This window comes from Brienomyrus brachyistius, chromosome 10 (assembly GCF_023856365.1).
Source record: "Brienomyrus brachyistius isolate T26 chromosome 10, BBRACH_0.4, whole genome shotgun sequence".
NCBI lineage: Eukaryota > Metazoa > Chordata > Actinopteri > Osteoglossiformes > Mormyridae > Brienomyrus > Brienomyrus brachyistius.
Genome location: NC_064542.1, coordinates 20,831,931 through 20,854,056, shown reverse-complemented (window position 1 = coordinate 20,854,056; position 22,126 = coordinate 20,831,931). Strand labels below are relative to the sequence as shown.

Below are 22,126 nucleotides of genomic sequence, written 5' to 3'. Positions count from 1 at the left end.
CCTCTCTTGTTCCGCTATGCTTGGTCAGAAAGCTCCCATCCAGCGGCATGGCCCCGCCATGAGCGAGATGCCGTTCTCGGGCTCCCGGTGCCACAGGGTATAGCGGGGAAGCTGGCCCACGGTCGGGAAGCACGGTCAGGAAGCACGGTCGGATGTCACGCCACACCCGTTACATCCAGACCCCCACAAACCCTCCATGCTGTCCCGGATCCCCCATTGTCCGTGCCGTAGCCCCTTCTCGCTTCCACAGCAGAAGCCCGAGAGCCTGTGACAGATAATAGCCTGGCGGGGGCAGGTGGAGCACCTCGCTGCCACGGATCCGGGGAGATGGCCGTCAGATACGCAGCTCCAGTGTGCCGGAGATGGCCCGCTCCCTGACGAGCGCCTTTGCATTGATCCTAAATGACTCTGGAATCCAGAGAATGCGTATTGAATTCCACCTACAGTGAGGAAGTAAACGCATTGGTCTGTATGCAGCTTCGGGAGGGAAATGCTGGTGTGTGTGTGTGTCGGTTTTTTGTTCCTTCTCCCTTTGAGAAGGGTTGACCCAGTGTGAACCTAATTGCTTTGGCATTATCTAGGATTTACCTATCGACGGATGGCGCCGCAGATCGAACCGGGCTGCGAATGAAAGACAGGGCGGCACTGCGTTTCCACCCCGCCGCCTCCCTCACCTCCGCCTCACCCCGTCATCATTTGTTAAATCGACGTAAATGAATTGCCTTTTGCGGGAGGGCTTTTCTAGTAATTTCAAGACGCAATATTTGACATCAGCGTTGAACAGGAATTTCCAATAATCCACCCATGCATCCTTATTCCAACCAGTTATCCTGAGTAGATTCACGGGAGGGGCCTGAGTCCTATATATCGAATAACGAATCCGGTTAATGATGAACCCCCCCTTTTTTTTTAGCATCAACTCTGCAATGAATCAAAGTCCCATTGGTGTTGGCTGAGTGCAACGCTGCCCTCTAGAGAGGTTTCATAGGTATTGCGGTCTCTGTGACAACCCGGTGGTGGGCTAATACCATAGTGTGCTGAAGATCTTCCACTGAAGTCAGAAGCATGCAAATGTGTGGTGACAAATGTATCCGAAAATGCACAACAGCAAATGGGGGAAAGCATGCTCTTTTTGTCGTGATAGACGTATAATGCTGACGAAAAGATGCTTCCTTGGAAGGACGTTTTCCAGGTTATGGCCAGCTGAGCCCAGCACTGGGGTCATTTTCCTGAGGTCAGAATACTGAGGATCAGTCAGAAATTGTACTTTTTATCACTTTAATTAGCGTCTGTTTGATAGAGGTCTACACCACGGTCTTTCAACGGCCGATCTTTTTGCTCACCTGTTACCGTGGCAATAACTTGTGCGACCCCCCCTTAGCTGTTTCATCTAGCTTCTGAGCGGTGTCCGTGCACTGGGAGACGCATCACATTATCAGTAATAGATAGTAATATGGAATTAATGGCCTATCGCTGCATTTTAGCATGTGTGGTGCGTTTAGAGCTCGGACACAGGATTCGACTTGAATAGGAAACATTAATCCTTCTTCTCTGTCCTGCCCCCCCCCCCCCCCCCCCCATGTGCTTCGACACTCTTGACATTTGCAAAGGTTGAAAGACAAAGTATCTTTGTCTCCTAATAAGGACACAGGCCCTGCACCTGAATGAGAATTCTTTTGAGGCAGATGGGATCAGGAAAAGGTTTTTGGAAGGAGGTAAGAGGGACAAAATTCAGTTTTTTTTTTGCACATCTCAGATCTCTGCATCTCGTGGTAAGTGACTTAGACTGATCCAGATGTTTACACTCGCTTCACTCACAGGAGCACCCAGGTTTAAAAGAGGGCTACTGAACTGTAAATTTAACTGTAACACAACCCGGGCACATGTGGAGCCATCCGGCGTCGCCCAATAGCAGCTCTGTCAGTGTCACTGAGCAATAAAGCACAGCCTTCCCAAAACTCTGCGTGACACATTCTTTCAGAAATAAAAAAAGCCTTTCACGAGGGCATTTCACGAGAATAGTGCATTACAATCAAGGTTATTCTGGTTTGTTTTGTTTTTTTTCCTTCTCCCAAGTGTGTCCCTCTGAGTAATAAATCAAAGAGAAACACTGTTTATAAAAGTGAGACAGATTGTTTGTTTTAGGACCTGAAGGGGGTGGTGATAGTTGAGCTCAGAACTCTGATGGATTCTAAACTCACAGACCACCTCACAAAATAGGAACCAGGTGTTGTTATTAGTAAAATTACTGTGTGCCATCAGCATTCATGAATTCATTTGGACTTAGGACTGGAAGGTCACCTGGACCTTCAAATTGTCTTTTTGGAGCTTATTTGTGTGGGTTAAGAGACTGGAGATGCAGGACACATGAGAAGTGCCCTTGACATCCAAGTGAAGGTGTCAAACGGAAAGACCGTCTCTATGTCGTCTGCCAGTCTGAGGTCTCCCAGAGGTTCTTGTGGATTTCTGACATCCATGTGTGATGAATGCTGCGTGGGGCCATGACCACGCCAGATATTGGTACCCTTTAATAAATGTCCAGGCACCAGAAGCTCTTTCTCAGAAGAATTTTCTGGTGCGGATTACCTCACAGACGGACGAGCACCTGCTGAGGCCTGGAAGAAGCGTGTCAGTCGCAGTGCCTTGCTGTGTCGCCTTTAATCGCGCACGTCTATCCCCGCGGCCTCCCATGATCCTCTTGTCCATTAGTGTAACGGTACAGAAGCCATTTGTGGTGTCCTTCAAAAATCAGCATGGTTTCTTAATGAGCAATAATACTTAACAAATCATACATGCAATGGGGTTTTCAAGGAGCAACAAAGGATGGGAGATAACTGTAGAGATCTGATTCTAAATGAACGCTTATACTGTATAACACTAATATTATGGAAAAAATGAGGCTTTGAAAGTAGTGGGCAGAATTATGTTACACTTTCAGTTGCTGTCTTTGATATGATCCAGTAAAGAAACCAGTGGAGAGAAGCTCAAACCTCTCATTGATTGACTAGTTCTTTCCCCAGAATCTACCAATAGGCATCCTTAAAATACAGATGTCCGTTCAGGGATCTACACAACGGAATTTTCTGTCAGGCATGATGAGGAACGCATAAAAGGAAACAAGGTGTCTCGCGTCTACATGCTGATGGTGATCTGAAAGCACCTTCCTGCCAGACATCACCTGACAGCCGTTGTTAAGCCCAGAAGATACAAATCCTTCGACGGCAGCCGGGTATCTTTACAGGACAGCATTAGAGCCCCTTTGAATTATATTCTATAATATTTTTATTAACCGGCGTATTTTGCTGTGACCTTTTGTTCAGGGATTATAAGGAGGAGCCGATTGTTTTCCAATATGGAAGCAAGGAGAGCCAATATTAGCTGAAGCAGACTGTTGGTTCATCTATGAGCATGGTTGCCAAGGAAACATTGTATAAGGAATGCATGGAGGATGCCCTTGCTAGAGCGATGGTAGACTGGACCGATGAGATCTTTCCAGTTGTACACTTTCCGTATTCTTTCACACTTTCGTGATCTCTGTGTTGGGGGGGGGGGGGGGGGGAACGGGGACAGCAGAGGTGACTCGGGACCAAACTAGAATAAGGTGAGAGGGCTGCCAGTGACTCTCAGGAGTCAGAGACCTCCCTACGGGTCACGCTGGCCGGGGTACTCTCCCTAGAGGGGGCGCTGTTACCTCACAGCTCTGCTCCTTCAGGTAAATACTGCAAGACATCCTTCCAATAGCCAAATGCATGTGAAGACATTTTATAATGTGTCATCAGTTATTATCCCTGGTGGAAACACACGCTTGGGGTATTCCAGACCCAGATGTAGTCATTTATGTGCTGAAATTTGCATCAGTAGAAAACTGTGTCCTAATTATGTAACAGTTTCTGTACGCACTATTAATGTAGGGCATGCAGCATGTAAATATGCTAATTCATTTGTAGAAATAAATACGTTTGCCCTGTGTGTGTCATCACATAACAAAAAATGTATGAGTTAAAAAAAAAAAAAAAGAATAGGAAGAAAACTGAAATAAATCAGATCTTGAGAAAATGTTCTATTTTCATCCACATGTTTAACTTGCCTCTTTGCCATCCGGTGTTTCGCTGGAGGTAAATCGCAATATTGTGCTGATTGAAGCTGTGACTGTATTGCTGGAGTGTCGTCCTGAGTTTGGGACACGCAAGCTCATGGTGGAGTAGCCCAAGTCTGCCGACGAATGTAGCGGGATGATGGTGCCGAGCTCAGGAGTAACGCAGGACGGCAGCGTGACGCACGAGCTTCTGGCTTCAGTCACTGGGTGGAAGGCCGGTGGCTTTATTTTTCTATGTTCCAAAATAATCTGAATCAAAATTAGATGAGTGTGGTCATTATAGCAATAGTTTAGTAATGGAACAGTAAGTATGATAAAGTTGAGACTAATATGATGATAGTAAAAGTATTACTAAAAATGACTAACATGGACTTAAGTAAAGTATTACCAAATAGTCAAGATAAGATTAGTATAGTATAATATAATATAATGTAGTATAGTATAGTAAACGTGATGGCTATACTAATGGTAAGAAAACAATAATGAAGGTAAGACGAATGCGCAAAGAAGAGTGTAATTAAGGAGATGAGTATGATACGATGAGTGTGATGAAGGCAACATGAGTATGATTATATGAGATGCTCATGATGTGATAACAATGGCAACGGTAAAGAAAACTGTGATAAAGGTGCAGTGAGCATGCTGATTGCTTTCCTCTGGGAAGTCTGATACCTCTGGTCTGCTTCACTGAGTCTGCAAGATGTTAAAATACAGCCTTGGCCTCGAGACAACTGTCCCATGCTTCCAGACGGGAAGGCCAATGGACAGCAGCAGCAGATCTCACTCAGCAAGAACCAGAACTGAACGTGCCCTGTCTAGGTGCTGGTTTTTGTACTAATTGAACTTGTTTAAGATTAAGGTGGAGATTAAGATTTAGTTCACTGATCCAGCAGGGAAATTCTGGATTGTAGTTGGCATGTTGGTTGACTGTGGACCCCCAATATAACCCAAGGTATCTTTGGTTCCTTCTGGATTGTGCTGTATGTATGTACAGCCATGGAAAGAAAATTAATAGACCACTAGATTTTTTTAACAAATATGCATTTTTACATCCTGGTTTAATCGTGGTTCTGCTGGCCAGAGGTGGGGACTCGAGTCACAGACTTGCAAGTCGACTCGGAGTCAAGTCACTGATGGAAGGACTTGGACTCGATTTGGACTTGAGGGAAAATGACTCGAGACTTGGACCCTGTGACTTGAGAAGACTTGAAGTTATAGTCCCCCCTCTGGATGTCATGACGTTTCAATGTGCAATCTCTGTAAAAACTGTGTGAGGACAATCGTCATAGAGTGGATGCTCTCTTTTCAACCTCTCTATGCCTATGAAGGACTTAATCTACAACATACTGTGGCGGGTTTTTGCTGCAGCAAATTTTAATCACTAAAGGTAAAAAAAAATACTGACATAGGTAGGGACTCAAGATACATGACTCACAGCTTGACTTGGACTTAAGTAAAAAATTTGATGACTCAACAGCAAAAATGATGGAAAGACTTGGACTTGACTTGGACTCATGACTGGAGACTTGACTCAGACTTGCAATGTTTTGACTCAAGACTTGACTAAGACTCACCTAGGAGTGACTCATTCCCTGCTGCTGAGAGAAGGCTACACTGAGCAGCAGGTTCCTTTCAGGTTCGAAATTTCTAAGATAGCAGTACACGAGAATATGGTGAAGCAGGAGACATTGGGAACAGCCAACAACCAGCCAGTTAAGGGCGGAAGCAACATTCGAATGCCAGAGATGAGTTTTAACTTATCTCAGTTTCTCATAAATCGTATAAATAAAGTGACCTTCAAAAGAAATGGGAAACATTAAGTGCAGGTGTGAAGTGCACTGCTGGGACAGTTTGTATCAGGCTCCTAGAAGAAGGACTGAAGTCCATAAAGCAAGGAAGAAGCCCTTCATTAATGAGAAACAGAGAAGAACCAGGCTGTAGTTTGAAAAAAAAAAATTCATTCACGGGAGCACACCCAGAAATTGACAAATGAATGAAACAAAAAAGTATGCTGTGGTCTCTTAATTTTTCCCGCGGTTGAATATATACAGCATGCTTAGGTAAAGTGAGCCATTCTTTCAGTGCAGATTTACTCATGAAGGACGTTGATCTATTGGTAAGACGATGCTGCAGCTTAATAAAATACCTTGCATTTTGATGTGTATTGATGTTTGTGCTGCCATCTGGCTTTCATTAAGTACTAAGTATGTTGCATCCTCTTGCCTTGGCTCTCAAACATAATTGTACAAAGGAAAACTAACACCTATATGTGGATTCCAGAAGAATGGACTTGACTTGGACTCGATAGCACATGACTGGAGTACCAACATCAGGCCCACAGTGGTTTGATTGTCTACTCAAGGCAAGTGCGTTGGCTTGCTTAAAAGGCCACTCCTCTGTCAAGGTGTCCACTTCCAAAGACTCTTTTCCTGGTTTGTAATGCGTAGTGTGGCATCGCTGATTGATCCTTGGCGCCCTGAGCAGGAGCGGTAATTTCCATGGTAGAAAAAAAACAAACAACATTGCAGGGAATTGCTGTTTACAGCAGGTTTGCCTGATGTTTCTTACAGGTGCAGACCTCAGTGGACTTCTGGACCTGGAGACGCTGTACCAAGGGGTGGAGCAGAACCTGAACCAGAGCCGGAGGGCCCGTCGCCAGGCAGTCGACCGGGCCTACAACATCGAGGTCCTGCTGGGTGTCGATGACTCAGTGGTACAGTTCCACGGGAAGGAGAATGTGCAGAAGTACCTGCTCACCCTTATGAACATCGTGAGTGTCCCAAGCCAAGCCCATCCACTTTGTCACCCACGCAAAGTGTCTGAAGTACATAGAACTACCCATCCACCCTCAGCTTTGTGAGTGTCCCACAGCCACCCTCCAAGTCTGAATTATACATGCATGTTAGGCAGTTGAGCCAAGGCTTGTTCCATGTTTATAATGAAAAGACATCAGTGGGTATAACCATTTGCTATATCTCTATTTTCATGTGTTTTGGTGTTTGGCACCAATATCAAAACATCCCTTCCCTAATTGACTATCTCCCTTTCATTTTTTTGTTTGCTATTTGGGTAAATTCCAAGATGCCGGGCTGAGACGTACATACACTCACATTTAATATCCGACTTCCCAGCCGCACACACATCCGTCCGTGCACACCGACACGTAGGGAGACAGTGGCTATCCATCAATCGACGTGGGATAAAATGGCTGTAAAGGCCTGCGGGGGGCAGGTGCGCGGGATCGATGCGCCGTACCTGCCGTGCGCAGGAAAGCAGAGCTTTATAATGAATACTGCATCAAAGAGGGCCTTGACACAGGCAGGGGCGAGCTGCCGTGATTACAGATGAGCAAAGCTCCGCGGAGCTCCTGCCAGCCAGAACATCTCCGGCAGAACATCTTGGATCGTACCATTTTCCCGCTGTAAGGTGAAGCTGGGGGGGGAGGGGCGGGGAGGGTTTTGCTGGTTGAGATGGTGGCGAAATTTAATAAGAGCCAGTGTTCCACCTCTTTTGTTTTTGCATTCCACAGATGAAAATGCTCCCCTGTTTCAGAAGTACACAGTCTAACAGACAAAAGATTGACAGTGGTGTTTGTGGCAGCAAGGGCTATCTGAGTGCGTGACCCGTCGTGCGCGTGAGGCCGGGGTATGTGGGGGGGGGGGATGTGACAGGTAGCTGGCTGGGGATTGGCTTAAAGAAAACCAAACTGATACACCAAGACCTCCATCTGGGCAGGCGGGGTAAGCCACAGTTGAAAGGCTGGGCTGACGCTCCCATTTTCGGGCTGGGGATTGGTGGTTCTGGGGTCATGGATCACGACTGCATGAGAATGAGGGGCCCTTGTCCGGCGTCTCTTCGTGTCAAATTGCCGCCCCCCCCCCCCCCCCCCCCCCCCCCACCACCCTTAGTATAGCAGAGGTGCTGAATCTAACCATTGCTGTCATTCACGCTCACTGAACCTCAGAAAAGTTTTTTTTTATAACAAAAAAAAAAGCACATTCAGAATAAATTACTGAAAGCTAGATAAACAGAAATATATAGCGCTTCCCACGCTCTTCTCTCTAAGTCTTTCTTCTTGAAAGTTTACTTTGCTCGCATTAGGATTAGACTCCTCCTGGAAGGAGAGACAGACAGACTGATTGACAGACAGACAGACACATGAACTGACATACAGGCAGACAGATAGACTGACAGGCAGACAGACAACAAGCAGACAGACAGGCAGATGGCTGATAGACAGACTGACAGACCCACTGTCTTACAGACAGACAGACTCACAGACAGCAGGTGTGATTCTGCTTCCCATTTTTCTGCAATCCTGGAATTTTTGTTCCTCCGCTGTTTTTGAAGACAAGGGAGGCTTCGAGAAGCGACGAATGCGGCACAGCCTCTCGTAGATTTAAACATGAAGCTGGGCTGTAAAGGTGAACCTCTTCAATTTCTGGTTGGGTCTTCCAGAAGGTTGAAGGGCTGGTCTGCCTCACTCCGCTTCCAGATGATCGGGGAAGAGCCCCATCATCAGGGCCCCGTGGGGGTGTTTCTCCTATGAGGGGGCACCACAGCTGTCAGGGTGTGGCAATGCGACCTATCTGAAGTGATGCAAGATTCCGGGAGCACTGAGAGTGACAAGCCCTGCACCCACTCCTAACATCTTTTGTAGTCGTCTTGACTGATGTCTGTCTGCATTTGAACTCAGAAAGAGCAACATAGTAAAGGTTTAAGCGTTATTTCCTGACCAATCAAAGCTTCTCAAGATTTTGTGTGCTATGTGATCTTCCACAGAAATACCGAAGTCACTGCATTGAAAACAACGCATTACTTTATATAAGACTGCAGCAAATTTGTTTGAAATTACAGTATAGTGGCTTTAAACAGCGGAATGACGAACCAAAATGTCTGTCACGTAGTACATTTTAAAGACACAAAAATCCAAAATCTTTTTCAGAAGGATAATCAGTTGTTTCTGCAGTGTGCTTGGTACCCTGACATGTCTGGAGGGTAGTGCTCTGCACCTCTGCTCAATCCATCACGTGTGATAGTGAGAAATCACTGGCCCGTGGCCCCGCCCCCAAGCCCAGTGAGGCAGAGGTCTTAGGCACAGTGCAGTGACTCACAGCTGAGTGACACAGTGTGACAGGCGACACCAGCTAAATTAGGTTACGCTCACACACGCCAAGGGACAGATCAGTGCGTCGGACACAGATACACAGTTATCCGCCAGGCTAATGCTAATGACTGCCGATTTGAGGAGTTCTCAGCTTGTGCGAGGTGTCATGTGAGATTTATATTGAGACAGACACTTTTAGCAGTCACGTAGCTAACACTGTACAGTTGCTAATAGAGTTACGCATTAATGTGGTGATATTTATAAAATGATTTCAGACGTTTTTTTTTTTTTTTTCTTCTCCATTAGGTTAGGTGTGTGGCCACAGAGTAAAGTTGTAGTAACCAGAGTGACAGTGTAGCAGTCAGAGCATTGGTGTACTAACCCAGAGTAACACCAGACAGCAACCATGGAATCGGTGCACTGAGCAAAATAACTGCATGGTAATTTGAGTAAAACAAATAGTCACCAGAATATTAATGTAGTAACAAGAGTAACAGAAAAGTAACCAGAAATATAGATTGGGAACCAGGGTATTGGTATTCGGCTTTACTTTGTAAGGAACCAGACGAGAGGAGTAGTATCTAGAATATTGGTGTAGTAACAGTACAAACCAGGTAGATCAGCAAGTTCCTGTTTTGGAGATAGTGCTCTGTGCCAGGAGTGAATGCCACACGTTTTTTCTGAGTAATGGAGAAGCATCTCTCCATTTCTGTGCCCTTTCTCACTGTCAGGCACGTTATTAAACGACCTGCACACAATTGCTGCTGTCACAACGCTTTACTTTGGTTTCCCACACTCAGTCTTGAGCCGCACTCCCTCGCTGATCTTCTAGGGGTCAGTGTGGGGTCACCCTGGGCCGCGTGTGGGCAGCAGGGGGTGGCAGCGTGGCCTGTCCGCAGAACATCAAAGATGCAGAGAATGGTGATTCGATCCATCTGTGGAGTCTGTCTCCTGTGTGCGGGCGGGCAGGGCGGGCGCGTTCTCGCATGTAACAGGAAACAAAGCAGCCCCAGTTAGATTTTTCCCACAGCTATCTTAGCATCTTCCACCTGAGGCATTTATGCTCAGGGAAAGTAGCTTTATTGCGGTACAGTCATTATAGGGAGCAAGAGGAAATTGCTATGGATCCCTGTTCCCCGGAATCATCCAGTAAATGTTCAGGACCTTCCCCTTTGGTTCTTAGTAATCCAATACAACAACACATGTCGTCATTATATATGCATATTTACACAAAAACAAATGTATCCCAAAGAAACATGTCTTTGGAAGTGGAAATCAGAAACTGTCTTACTGCCACCTCCCGCCTCTCTGGACCTCAGAATTAGTCTGATTCGCTACCTAACAATGTTGAAAGCAAATCTACGCCCTTGAGATGGACGGATGGATGGATTGATTGGAAGCAAGAAGTAGTATTCTCCCGATGCTGTGTCAAGATGACATTTCATTTCGTCAGTGTTTTCTTTTGCAGTTTAACTCTCAAAATCTGTTTGAGCTTTAGGAGCAGCATGACGCGTGGATTATGCAATTGCAGGTTAATATCCGCCTGGCGCGGTCACCGTCTGACTTTCTAATTGAATGTTTATAGCGTGTGCAAGCTGCCGCCTTGAGTAACACCCGAGCCAGAGTGAAACTTCCCCGATGTGTTCGTCTTCACGGCTATACCCACCCGCCACCGGAGCCAGAGAGCGGAAATGGGGGGCAGAGGAGTAACAGTGTCTGAGAGTGCTGCTCCCTCCCTCAGTGAAAATCCAGCCTGCTGATCTTTGGCCTGTAAAGTAATTGTTAAATCCTTGATAGGGGTAATAATTGATTCTCTGCAAATGTAACTGTTCTCCAGTGCTTGCAGTGGCCTCATTTTGTCTTCTGTATTCATTTTATATATATATATATATATATATATATATACACACATATATATACACACATATATATATATATATATATATATATATATATATATATATATATATATATATATATATATATATTTCCAATATACAGCAACACCTTGTGCACTTCCTGTTGCACGTTGTCCTTATAGAAATCTTAGATGTCATTTTTGCAAATGAAGGTCTGTCTCTTTCTCCATCTCTCTCTCATCCATTTCCTCTGCCTCTTATTACCATAGTGTTCTTCCTGCCTGCTTTCTTCCTGTGTGTTTTCTAAGCACAGGAAAGGGAATGGGAACAAGCGCTGCACGAATGATGAAGAGAATGAGCGCAGTGTCATCCGGCGGGGATAAATGGTTGATTGTGTGTGTACAGGTCCAATGACGAACGAACGGGTGACAGTGACAACCGAGAATGATGGTACGAAACAGCAGCACTAAACCCAGACAGATGACACAGTGGAGAAGCTGTCCAAATGATTCTCCCGTATACAGACTCAAAACTCTACTATTTGACTTTCCTCCATCAAGGATCCACTTCCTGTAGTAGCACTTCCCTTTAAATCTAAGGTCCTTAAAGAGATATTCATGTCTGAGGGGTATCCCACCTGTCAGTCTGAAGGTGAGAGCAAGTGTATATTACACCGGTAATCTAAGGGGCACAGGAGCAGCTAGGCTTTCTGGGCCCCCTGACAAAATGTCACCTTGGGGGCCCCCTGCCTTCTTTATAATCCAACGTAATCAAGGGCCCCTGTTAAATTCTAGGCTCCCTGAATCTGCTGGGGCATCCGTGCCCCTCCGACGCCCCTGCTCACAGGCACCTTTCTTGGTGACCTTTTAGACTTAATGTACATCATTCCTCCCGATTCTTTGTCTATTTTCACCCTCTTCTCTCGCTTCCGCGGCTCCTCCACGCCCCCCCCCCCCCCCCCCCAGCGGATCAGCCGCAGCACAGAACCGCTTTGCATTATTAATCTGATATTAATGACTTTCTGACTCGCCAACCTCTAGGCTTCCATTAGTCACCTGTCGGGTGGAACCAAAATAATGATGGCCACTCAGACCCCTGCAGAAGACCGCTGATGAGAGGGTGGGGGTAGCGGGGGGGGGGGGGTGTAAGCTCACTAATGAGAGCTGTGTGGCTCTAGTCATTAAAGCACACGGGCGAAAAAGGAAATAAAATAATAATAAAGGAGGCAGAGAGACAGACGGCGGAAGGAAGAAGAGGGCTGTCAGGGAGGGAGGGGAGACAAGAGGAAGGGATAGAGTGATGTGGGGAGCTGGGCAACAGAGGCAGGGGAGAGCTAACGGCACAGAGGTTCACTGGGGGAGCGAGGTTGCTTTGGGGAGCCTAGGTGCGGAGCGGAAATACAAATGGAGGGCAGGGGGCTGTGCTTCTTCAGGTTACTGTACATGTTGCCGGCAAACCAGCATGTTAATTGGCTATTGGGTTACCCCCCCCCGTGACAGCACGAGTCCGCCCTCCTAGTGGTCGGATATCACTTCACAGGAGCTTCTCAGCTGATGACCCACATCTCGTCCTCTGCTCCTGCGACCCACCCCCATCGGGGAGCATGCTTGACTTCTTATGTACTGGAAATAGCCGGCAGGTCCCCGGGCTCTGCATGGTCCCATCCAGAACCTCTGTAGCCGATTCCTGTGCCAGGTTAACAGCGGGGGGTTGAGGTCAAGCAGATGGATGTCAAGTAAACAAAACAACCGACGAACAGACCTGGGCCGCTTTGTAAGCACTTCCTCTGGAAGCTCATCGGCAGCCAAAGGAAGTAACTCGACTGGTCCTTGGGAAGTCAGCCTAGGGCACGGGAGTGGCAGCCACAGCTCCGCAGCCCCTCCCCCTGAAGTTTGGTGGTTGCCTAGCAACTAGCTCCGCCACAGAATGACCAAGAAACTTCAGCGAGGATATGAAAACAAAGAGGACGTGGAATTGTCTCTCTCTGGCTGTCCGCGGGTGTATAAGCGAGAGTGCCGGGCTGCTGCTCCACCCCTCCCTGTTGCGCGCTGGTCAGCCATCTCATTATCGGGGCCTATGTTTACATCCCCCTGCCTCATTAACTGGCTCGCACAGACACCGAGGACACCCCGTCTGAACTCCTGTACCAATTTGTCTACCTCTGTCGCGCCACTTAACTCGATTTTTTTCCCACTTTTTTTTCTTCTCCGAAGGTTCCCATGGTTCAGCAGGGCCAGTTTCCCATAGTTAAATCGGTAAAGAGACTCCGGTCGAAGCCCTAGTAGAGATGCAGCCTGAAGAATGGCAGCTGGGATTCGATTGGGCAGAAGAGCAGCAAATTAGGGAGGCCTTGAAAACATCTGACCAATGAGTGATCGGGATCCTGAATAACGACAGCGTATCTTGCAGCTTTTAAAAGCTAAATGAAGTGTCGGGGGGAGGATGAGATGGATAGGTGCACAGTGACAATGACAGCGGGAGCACTGGTATGAGAGACGTGTACAGAAGTCGTATGTGTGCTGACCAGGTAGATGTGGTGAAAGCCAAGCAGGTCTTGTGCAGCACAGTGAACATTGTATGTTGATGGTGAGGAACATCAACAAAGCTAGAGGGTTGGAGGTGTGAAACGTGATTTGATTCCCTCCTCCCTGTACTGTATGTGGAGGTCCCAGCCTCAGATGGCTTGTGTTCATGAGTGTGCGCCCTACACTGCCATCCTACCCAGATTGTCCCCTGCCGTGTCCCCCAGGGACCCCCCAGGCTCAACACGACCTGCAGTGAATGAGCGGTTGAAAGCTGGATGGATGTTGGGTGGAGTAGCTCTGACATGGAGCGGGCATTGCGACTCGCTAAACTAGGCAGGTTTCTCATATCCAGAAATTACTGCTCGTCCGCCGTCGTGGAAATCACTTAGTGAGCAATACACTGGGGTTGGCGGCGAGCTTCTCAATGGATAAAACTTGTACTTCTGCCAAGTTGAAGTTTTATTTTTTATTTTTTCCAGCTTTGCTGTTCCTTTCATATGGAGGAGGGCTAAGAAAGCAAAATAAAGAAATAAAATATGCACATGAGGGAGAGGAAAGAATAAGACGGATTTGGCAGAATATTTTGACAGTAATTGTCACCCACTGCTGCCACAGCACGATGCGGCGACAGTCTCAGTCTCAGTCTCAGTCTCAGTAGGCCGCACCGCCAGAAGCCCCTTGTTACCAATGCTATCGCTGAGCTGATGCTCCCAGGTAATGGCAGACTCATTGGGTGACAGCGCTCTACAAGCAAAGGCATCTAATCTGACCACTTTGGTCATTCCGTGCCCTGCAAGGACCACCCCCCCCCCCCCACACATCACAGATCTATGGGGGTGACAGCAGCATACGCTTTGCTTGTGCCTCTTCACACAGACAGCGTGGAATTTGGGGGGTGGGTCTCTGTCCTTCCGTCAAGCACTTGTGCTAGTTTGGGGTCCCCATGGGGTCCCAGTTTGACCTCATGATGGGAACCAGATAAGTCTGAGCTTTGCAGGGACTTGAATGAGGGGAACCGTGATGTTTTGAGAAAATACTATTTTTGTGTCTGTAACATTCTTTTACGCAAGGAAGTACAGAAGAACCTCTCCAGAAGCCATTCTAGATTCACCTCCTAGATTTAGAACCCGTCTAGACTCACCGCTCAGATCTATAGATGTTTTAAGTCTACTAGATCTTGAGCCCTTCCAGGACAAGTTTTTTTTTTTATTTGAACCAGCAGCTTTGTGGTTCTAATGTCAGCTTTCCAATATCTGCTAGATGACATGAGGACCATGCTGCCCTCTCTTTTACGCCGGTTCTTCTCCTCTCATGTGCCTGCAGGTGAATGAGATTTACCATGACCAGTCACTGGGCGCCCGGATCAACGTCGTCCTGGTGAGGATCATCATGCTTGGATATGGGAAGGTAGGTGGGCATGTTAGGGAGGGGTTGTATTTGGTGGCACTCCATTGGATGTCAGCTCGACCTTGTACCTCCACTGCAGTACCGCCAAAGGTCAGCAGTCCCCAGACAACCGCAGGGGCCAGAATTGCAATGTTAAATCGTCCCTTGTATTACGTGATTTCTTCAACCTTTATTCAAGGTTATCAAAAAGTGTTCTTTTTGAGCTTAACACGTATACTCAATCCGAAGTCCTTCCGCCTCCTTCCACACTCACACAGCTCCTCACTGAGATTGACAGCTTCCGGTTCCATTGGACTGGAGTGAAAGGGGAACTAAAAGCATGGGGATCCCAGGAGAGCGTTTTTAATGTCGCGCGCCTTTACAGTTCAGTGCCAGAGCTAACAGAATGCTGATGTTTTGCAGTCAGCGTGCCCCCAGTCAGCCAAAAAGAACAGAACATTCCACAGAGCCCAATAAAGTCATCCAATCAATGATATCCCCGCTTTGTTCATTAATAATTCTGTGCTTGAGGCGAATTATTTTGTCTGTTTGACTCTTCTTGCTGTGACTCCGAAAACGAGAGCCTCCACTGCTGATATGTGTGTGTGTGTATATACACTGAACAAAAATATAAACGCAACACTTTTGTTTTTGCTCCCATTTTTCATGAGATGGACTTAAAGATCTACAATTCATTCCAGATACACAATATTACCATTTCTCTCAAACATTTCTCACAAATCAGTCTAAATGAGTGATAGTGAGCACTTCTGCTTTGCTGAGATAATCCATCCCACCTCACAGGTGTGCCACATCAAGATGCTGATCTGACATCATGGGTAGTGCACAGGTGTACCTTATACTGCCCACAATAAAAGGCCACCCTGGAATGTGCAGTTTTGTCTCACAGCAAAATGCCACAGATGCCACAAGCATTGAGGGAGCGTGCAATTGGCATGCTGACAGCAGGAATGTCAACCAGATCTGTTGCTCGTGCATTGAATGTTCATTTCTCAACCATAAGCCGTCTCCAAAGGCGTTTCAGAGAATATGGCAGTACATCCAACCGGCCTCACAACCGCAGACCACGTGTAACCACACCAGCCCAGGACCTCCACATCCAGCAGGTTCACCTCCAAGATCGTCTGAGACCAGCCACTCAGACAGATAATGCACGGCCCCATGTTGCAAGGATCTGTACACAGTTCTTGGAAGCTGAAAATGTCCCAGTTCTTGCATGGCCAGCATACTCACCGGACATGTCACCCGTTGAGCATGTTTGGGATGTGCTTGACCGGCGTATACGACAGCGTGTACCAGTTCCCACTAATATCCAACAACTTCGCACAGCCATTGAAGAGGAGTGGACCAACATTCCACAGGCCACAATTGACAATCTGATAAACTCTATGCGAAGAAGATGTGTTGCATTGCATGAGGCAAATGGTGGTCACACCAGATACTGACCGGTTCTGAGTCCCCAGACCCCCAATAAAGCAAAAAACTGCACATTCCAGGGTGGCCTTTTATTGTGGGCAGTATAAGGTACACCTGTGCACTACCCATGATGTCAGATCAGCATCTTGATGTGGCACACCTGTGAGGTGGGATGGATTATCTCAGCAAAGCAGAAGTGCTCACTATCACACATTTAGACTGATTTGTGAGAAATGTTTGAGAGAAATGGTAATATTGTGTATCTGGAATGAATTGTAGGTCTTTAAGTCCATCTCATGAAAAATGGGAGCAGAAACAAGAGTGTTGCGTTTATATTTTTGTTCAGTATATATACAGTAGATACCATCGGCAGTTTTGCATGCAAGCCTTGCAAGTTCATGCAACTCCATTTGTTTTTTGTTTTTTTTTTTGGAATACAATTCACCAGAAAGACCACTCTCAGTGTGTGGAGGACCACTGGGTCTGCTGTGTGGGAGCTAGTCTGTGAACAGCTGTAGAGGATTGTGGGTAATATTACAGCACACTGACACCTGGCACATACCATGCTAAAAGGGGAAGCTGCAAGCATCCCTGACAGGCCAATCAGCTTGTTCCCAAGGGCACAGACACCTCCCCACCCTGCAGCCCTTGCCTGCCCCCAATCTGCATGCCACCCTGGACTTGGCTGTCCATCACCCTCAATCACCTTGGCAACATCATAGTCCGCCAACAGCTTGTCTATTAGTACCGCGACCGCAAGCACCTCTTACATCATTTTTACACTGGGGAGAACCTGTACATCTGGTCGCGACGACCTCGCTTCACGTCAGCTGCGGGGATTAGCATGATGGTGCTCTCAGCATCTTGGAAAATACACCAAAGTACACCTGTGTGTTTGTGTGACAAAGACAGATGAATAAGTATTTATGTTTGTGTCCAGAGTAGTTCTTAATATTTATGCATTGGCAATATTTACCAAATATGCTTCCTGCCAGTAAAAACATTTTTTTATTTTAAATTTAATACATTTTCTTGTGGCAGGGGAACAGTTGATTTGTATGTGCATCTGTTTGTTTTTGTGTTTGTCTGCGAGCGGGCGGGAGGGAATACACAAATGCCAGAGTGTGTTTGTGTCAGGGCGTCTGGGCCCCACTGACATCCACGGCCCACCGTACGGCTGTTTGTCTCTGCAGCAGCACCACCTGCTGGCAGGAATGTACAAGTATTGGCAGCACTAGCATTAGGGATGTGCTAATCTGAACGGTTTTCTTAAGAGTTGGCGATGGAAGGAGTTTTTCAGACGAACATCTGGAAGACATCTCTCACGCTGTAGCATTCCTGGCCCATCCAGAAGCAACATTCTCTTTCTGCAGCTGTTTCCTTTTATTTGCTAATACCATAGACGTTTTCGTTTGAAACAGAAATGACCCCACCATTCGTTTATCGTTCAGCAATGACGCAATGCCACAGACGGGTCTGTTTGCCCGGTTACGCCAGCCTGGTGTCACTTGGTGATGGGATGTCTTCCCACTGTCCAGTCTAAGAGCCTGATCGAGCTGGGGAACCCGTCTCAGAGCCTGGAGAATGTCTGCCGCTGGGCCTTCATGCAACAGAAGCAGGACACGGGCGACGCCGAGTACCACGACCACGCCATCTTCCTTACCCGCCAGGAGTTCGGCCCCACGGGCATGCAGGGTAGGATGTGCATGCAAATCCCCCACCCCCATTAGGTGGCCACACATAGATGCAGGTGTGAGAGCCTCATGCACCTTTATGCAGCAGCTACCTCAGAGGCTTTTAAAAAGCATCACAGGGGGGTTGTTAGTAGCATGTCGGGGTAAGAGCATTGATAAGCACACTAGGCTTGCAAAAGGATACAAGAAATATGTTAATGATGATCGTGATGAAGCTGATGATGATGGTGATGAGAGTGATGATGATAAGGGTGGTGATAATGATGATGGATGATGACGAGAGTAATGATGGCGATGATGATGATGATGAGAGTGATGATGATGATGAGAATGATGATGATGATTGATGATGATATTGATGATGAGAGTGATGATGATGATGATGATTGATGATGATATTGATGATGAGAGTGATGATGATGATGATGATATTGATGATGAGAGTGATGATGATGATGATGATGATGATTGATGATGATATTGATGATGAGAGTGATGATGATGATGATGATATTGATGATGAGAGTGATGATGATGATGATGATTGATGATGATATTGATGATGAGAGTGATGATGATGATGATGATGATGATGATGATGATGATGGCGATGGCGATTTTGATTGATGACAGTGATGACGATGATAATGCTTAATAATAATGATGGACATGGTAGCATGCTAGCATGCCAGTGCCCTGTTTGTTCTCAGACATCAGAATCAGCACTGGCCCCCAACCACACCTCACCCCACGTTCCTCCCTCTCTCAGGGTATGCCCCCGTTACTGGCATGTGCCACCCTGTTCGGAGCTGTACCCTAAACCACGAGGATGGCTTCTCCTCCGCCTTTGTCGTGGCACACGAGACCGGGCATGTGTGAGTGTCATGGAATTCTGTCATTTCTCCAAGAAGCACACTCACTCACACACACACACACGTTTGCATTGCTGTCTGTAGGCGGATTACCAACATGTTATTAATTATTACCATCCCCCAGCCAAAAAGAAAAGAAAAATGGAAACTCATAACAAATAAAATGCATTTGTTCTGACCAGATGCCCCAAAGTTTATTGGTAACTATTTCTCCGGGGATCTTTCCTCAGAATTTTGAGAAATAATACCTGCATATTAATTTACACAGAGAAATATACATACTTGCTATACGTTTGGCATTCACACATGTATGTCCAGTGTGTCATGTCTATACACAGCATCATACATTTCCCTGGAGACAGATGCAGATACACACGTTGTTTGTCCCCATCACAGGCTGGGCATGGAGCACGATGGCCAGGGGAACCGTTGTGGGGATGAGGTGCACATGGGGAGCATAATGGCCCCACTGGTGCAAGCTGCCTTCCACCGCTTCCACTGGTCCCGCTGCAGCCAGCAGGAGCTCGGCCGCTACCTGCAGTGAGTCAATCCCGAGTCCCTCCTTTTAGGCAACACCCCTTCTCTAGTATATTAACCCCTCACTTTAAGCCACGCCCCTTCTCTAGTATATTAACCCCTCACTTTAAGCCACGCCCCTTCTCTAGTATAGTAACCCCTCACTTTAAACCACACCCCTTCTCTAGTATATTAACCCCACTTTAAGCCACGCCCCTTCTCTAGTATAGTAACCCCACTTTAAGCCACACCCCTTCTCTAGTGTATTAACCCCTCACTTTAAGCCACGCCCCTTTTCTAGTATATTAACCCCTCACTGTGAGCCACGCCCCTTCTCTAGTATAGTAACTCCTCACTTTAAGCCACGCCCCTTCTCTAGTATATTAACCCCTCACTTTAAGTCACACCCCTTCTCTAGTATATTAACCCCACTTTAAGCCACGCCCCTTCTCTAGTATAGTAACCCCACTTTAAGCCACACCCCTTCTCTAGTGTATTAACCCCTCACTTTAAGCCACGCCCCTTTTCTAGTATATTAACCCCTCACTGTGAGCCACGCCCCTTCTCTAGTATAGTAACTCCTCACTTTAAGCCACGCCCCTTCTCTAGTATATTAACCCCTCACTTTAAGTCACGCCCCTTCTCTAGTATATTAACCCCTCACCCCACATCTGTCATATAAAACCCTCCTTTTTTATCCACATCCTTTCTCTGTCTCCCATAACTTTGTCTTATTTTCTGTATTCACCAAAATTCTTCAATCTTTCACCTCTTCTGTAATGCTACCCCTAGTGGTAGCCAAGTTAATTTTTTTCTTAGTTATTTTATCATTTACATTCAGCTAAACATTTACCGCAACATATTATGTACTTTGTACATTCAGTCCAGCCTCAAACCATTAGCCTTTCTGTTACTGATCCAGTTTGTTATGCAGTAGAGCTGACTGAATCACTGAAACTGGTTTGCTGGTGGCCTGCAGCTAAAACGTAGCTCACACTCCTTCTAACAGCTCCTACGACTGTCTCCGCGATGACCCCTTTGACCACGACTGGCCATCGCTGCCACGGCTGCCTGGGATCCATTACTCTATGAACGAGCAGTGCCGCTTTGATTTTGGTGCCGGCTACATGATGTGCACCGCGGTGAGTCCCCAACACCCCCCCCCCCTCACTACCTGGTGTGGACTTTAAAGCTCCACCCCCTCTTTTTTACTCCACCTCATTCAGTAAACAATATGTGGTCTAATCCGAAATGGTGTACTGACCTATTTAAACCTATAGACAACGACAGAGTTTCTCCCTTGCATTGACAAGGCTGCATGACATTGATATACAAAGAATGTTAATTGCATGTTTTAAATTTCCTAGTACTTCATTCTAGACCTATCTATGGCCAAACATTTGTAGATGTATAAATACCTATGTAAGTATGCCTTCGGGGTATGTGTGCGTAACTTTTAATGAGGGTCTGAGAGGTGCACTGTGGAGCCATCCAGCACGGGGCGATGGAGAATGAGCACGTGGAATTTTAAATGTCGCATGTATACACTGTCCAATGGCACAAGAGAGGAAAAAGCAAGAAACACATTTGCATCACAGCGTTCGCCTTCTCCTTCCCAAAAAACAGGAACAGAACCCATAGAGACGCATGTAGCTGGGCTGTTTCTGTAACTGTCAGGGCGTTGATGGGTAAACACAGAGGGGCTGAACACAGCTGAGCGACAATCACAGCTGAGGCAGAACGCACCTTCTAGATAAACTCTTGTGCCTTGCGCAGAATGCCAGTTGGAATGCTATGCTTTATTCTCTTGTCAAACCATTCTCTTAGCTGCAAAAGGTGGGCCAATCAGGAACACAGGTAAGTCAACACCCTCCGGAACGCTGTGGCCCCCCCCCCCTTGTTTTTTACTTATCGATATCTATATTATCGTTCTTTCTTTCAGTGTTTTCTTCCATTGCGTATTTCGTTTTCCGTTACTTCCATTGCCATTGGCCACACGTTCTGCAGGATTCTAGACACTGTGGCACTTCCACAGCGCCGCCTAGGGCTGCATCCTCATTCTGTGCACAAGCTATTATGACTATACGCCTCTAGCTCATAGTTCATCAGCTGCTGTTTTCAAGGCAGAATTCCTGTTCATGCAAGCCAGTGGTCCACACGGCTACATATGTAGGTCAGAGTTGATGGCATATACAGTAGATGCACTCTCAGGTGCCGAGGTTTTGGGATCCTGCAGTTCTTGTCGGTCAGCTTCCTGAGCTGACATTATGAGCGGCGGTCCCGGTGTGAGACTTGTGGAACACCTCCAGTCAGTGCACCAGCAGTATTGCTGGTTGAGGGGAGACCTCATCCCAAGGAGAGGCGAGTAGGTGGCCCTTTTAGCATGGACCTCCTCCTGGTCCACTGTTTTATTGCCCCTTCACTGTCCATTGTACATCCAAGAAGCCATATCAGTATCGCCATACCAGAGTCTTCTCCATTCCTCATCTGCATGCATTGGCTTCCTGTAGCTTACTGAAACAGAGCCATGTGGTTGTATGTTCAAATGGGTTAGACTGTGATGTTTCTGTGTATGATATACCTGTATTTTTGTCCAGTCCTGTAGCACTCTCTGGTGTCGATCTTGCGTACTTC

General features: G+C 46.8%; 1 protein-coding gene across 2 annotated transcripts in view; it reads left to right on the top strand.

Moving 5' to 3' along the window:
• Window positions 1-22,126, top strand: part of LOC125750311 (A disintegrin and metalloproteinase with thrombospondin motifs 2-like) — a 110,182-nt gene that overhangs the window by 66,272 nt on the left and 21,784 nt on the right. Inside the window, exons 4-10 of one of the 2 annotated variants that reach the window (XM_049027912.1) lie at window positions 6,667-6,866; window positions 14,911-14,994; window positions 17,949-18,105; window positions 18,874-18,979; window positions 19,373-19,516; window positions 20,502-20,634; window positions 21,320-21,349. In XM_049027912.1, the coding sequence (XP_048883869.1) occupies window positions 6,667-6,866; window positions 14,911-14,994; window positions 17,949-18,105; window positions 18,874-18,979; window positions 19,373-19,516; window positions 20,502-20,634; window positions 21,320-21,349 (854 nt within the window). The remainder of the gene's footprint in view (window positions 1-6,666; window positions 6,867-14,910; window positions 14,995-17,948; window positions 18,106-18,873; window positions 18,980-19,372; window positions 19,517-20,501; window positions 20,635-21,319; window positions 21,350-22,126) is intronic. The other variant, XM_049027913.1, reaches the window with a different exon arrangement.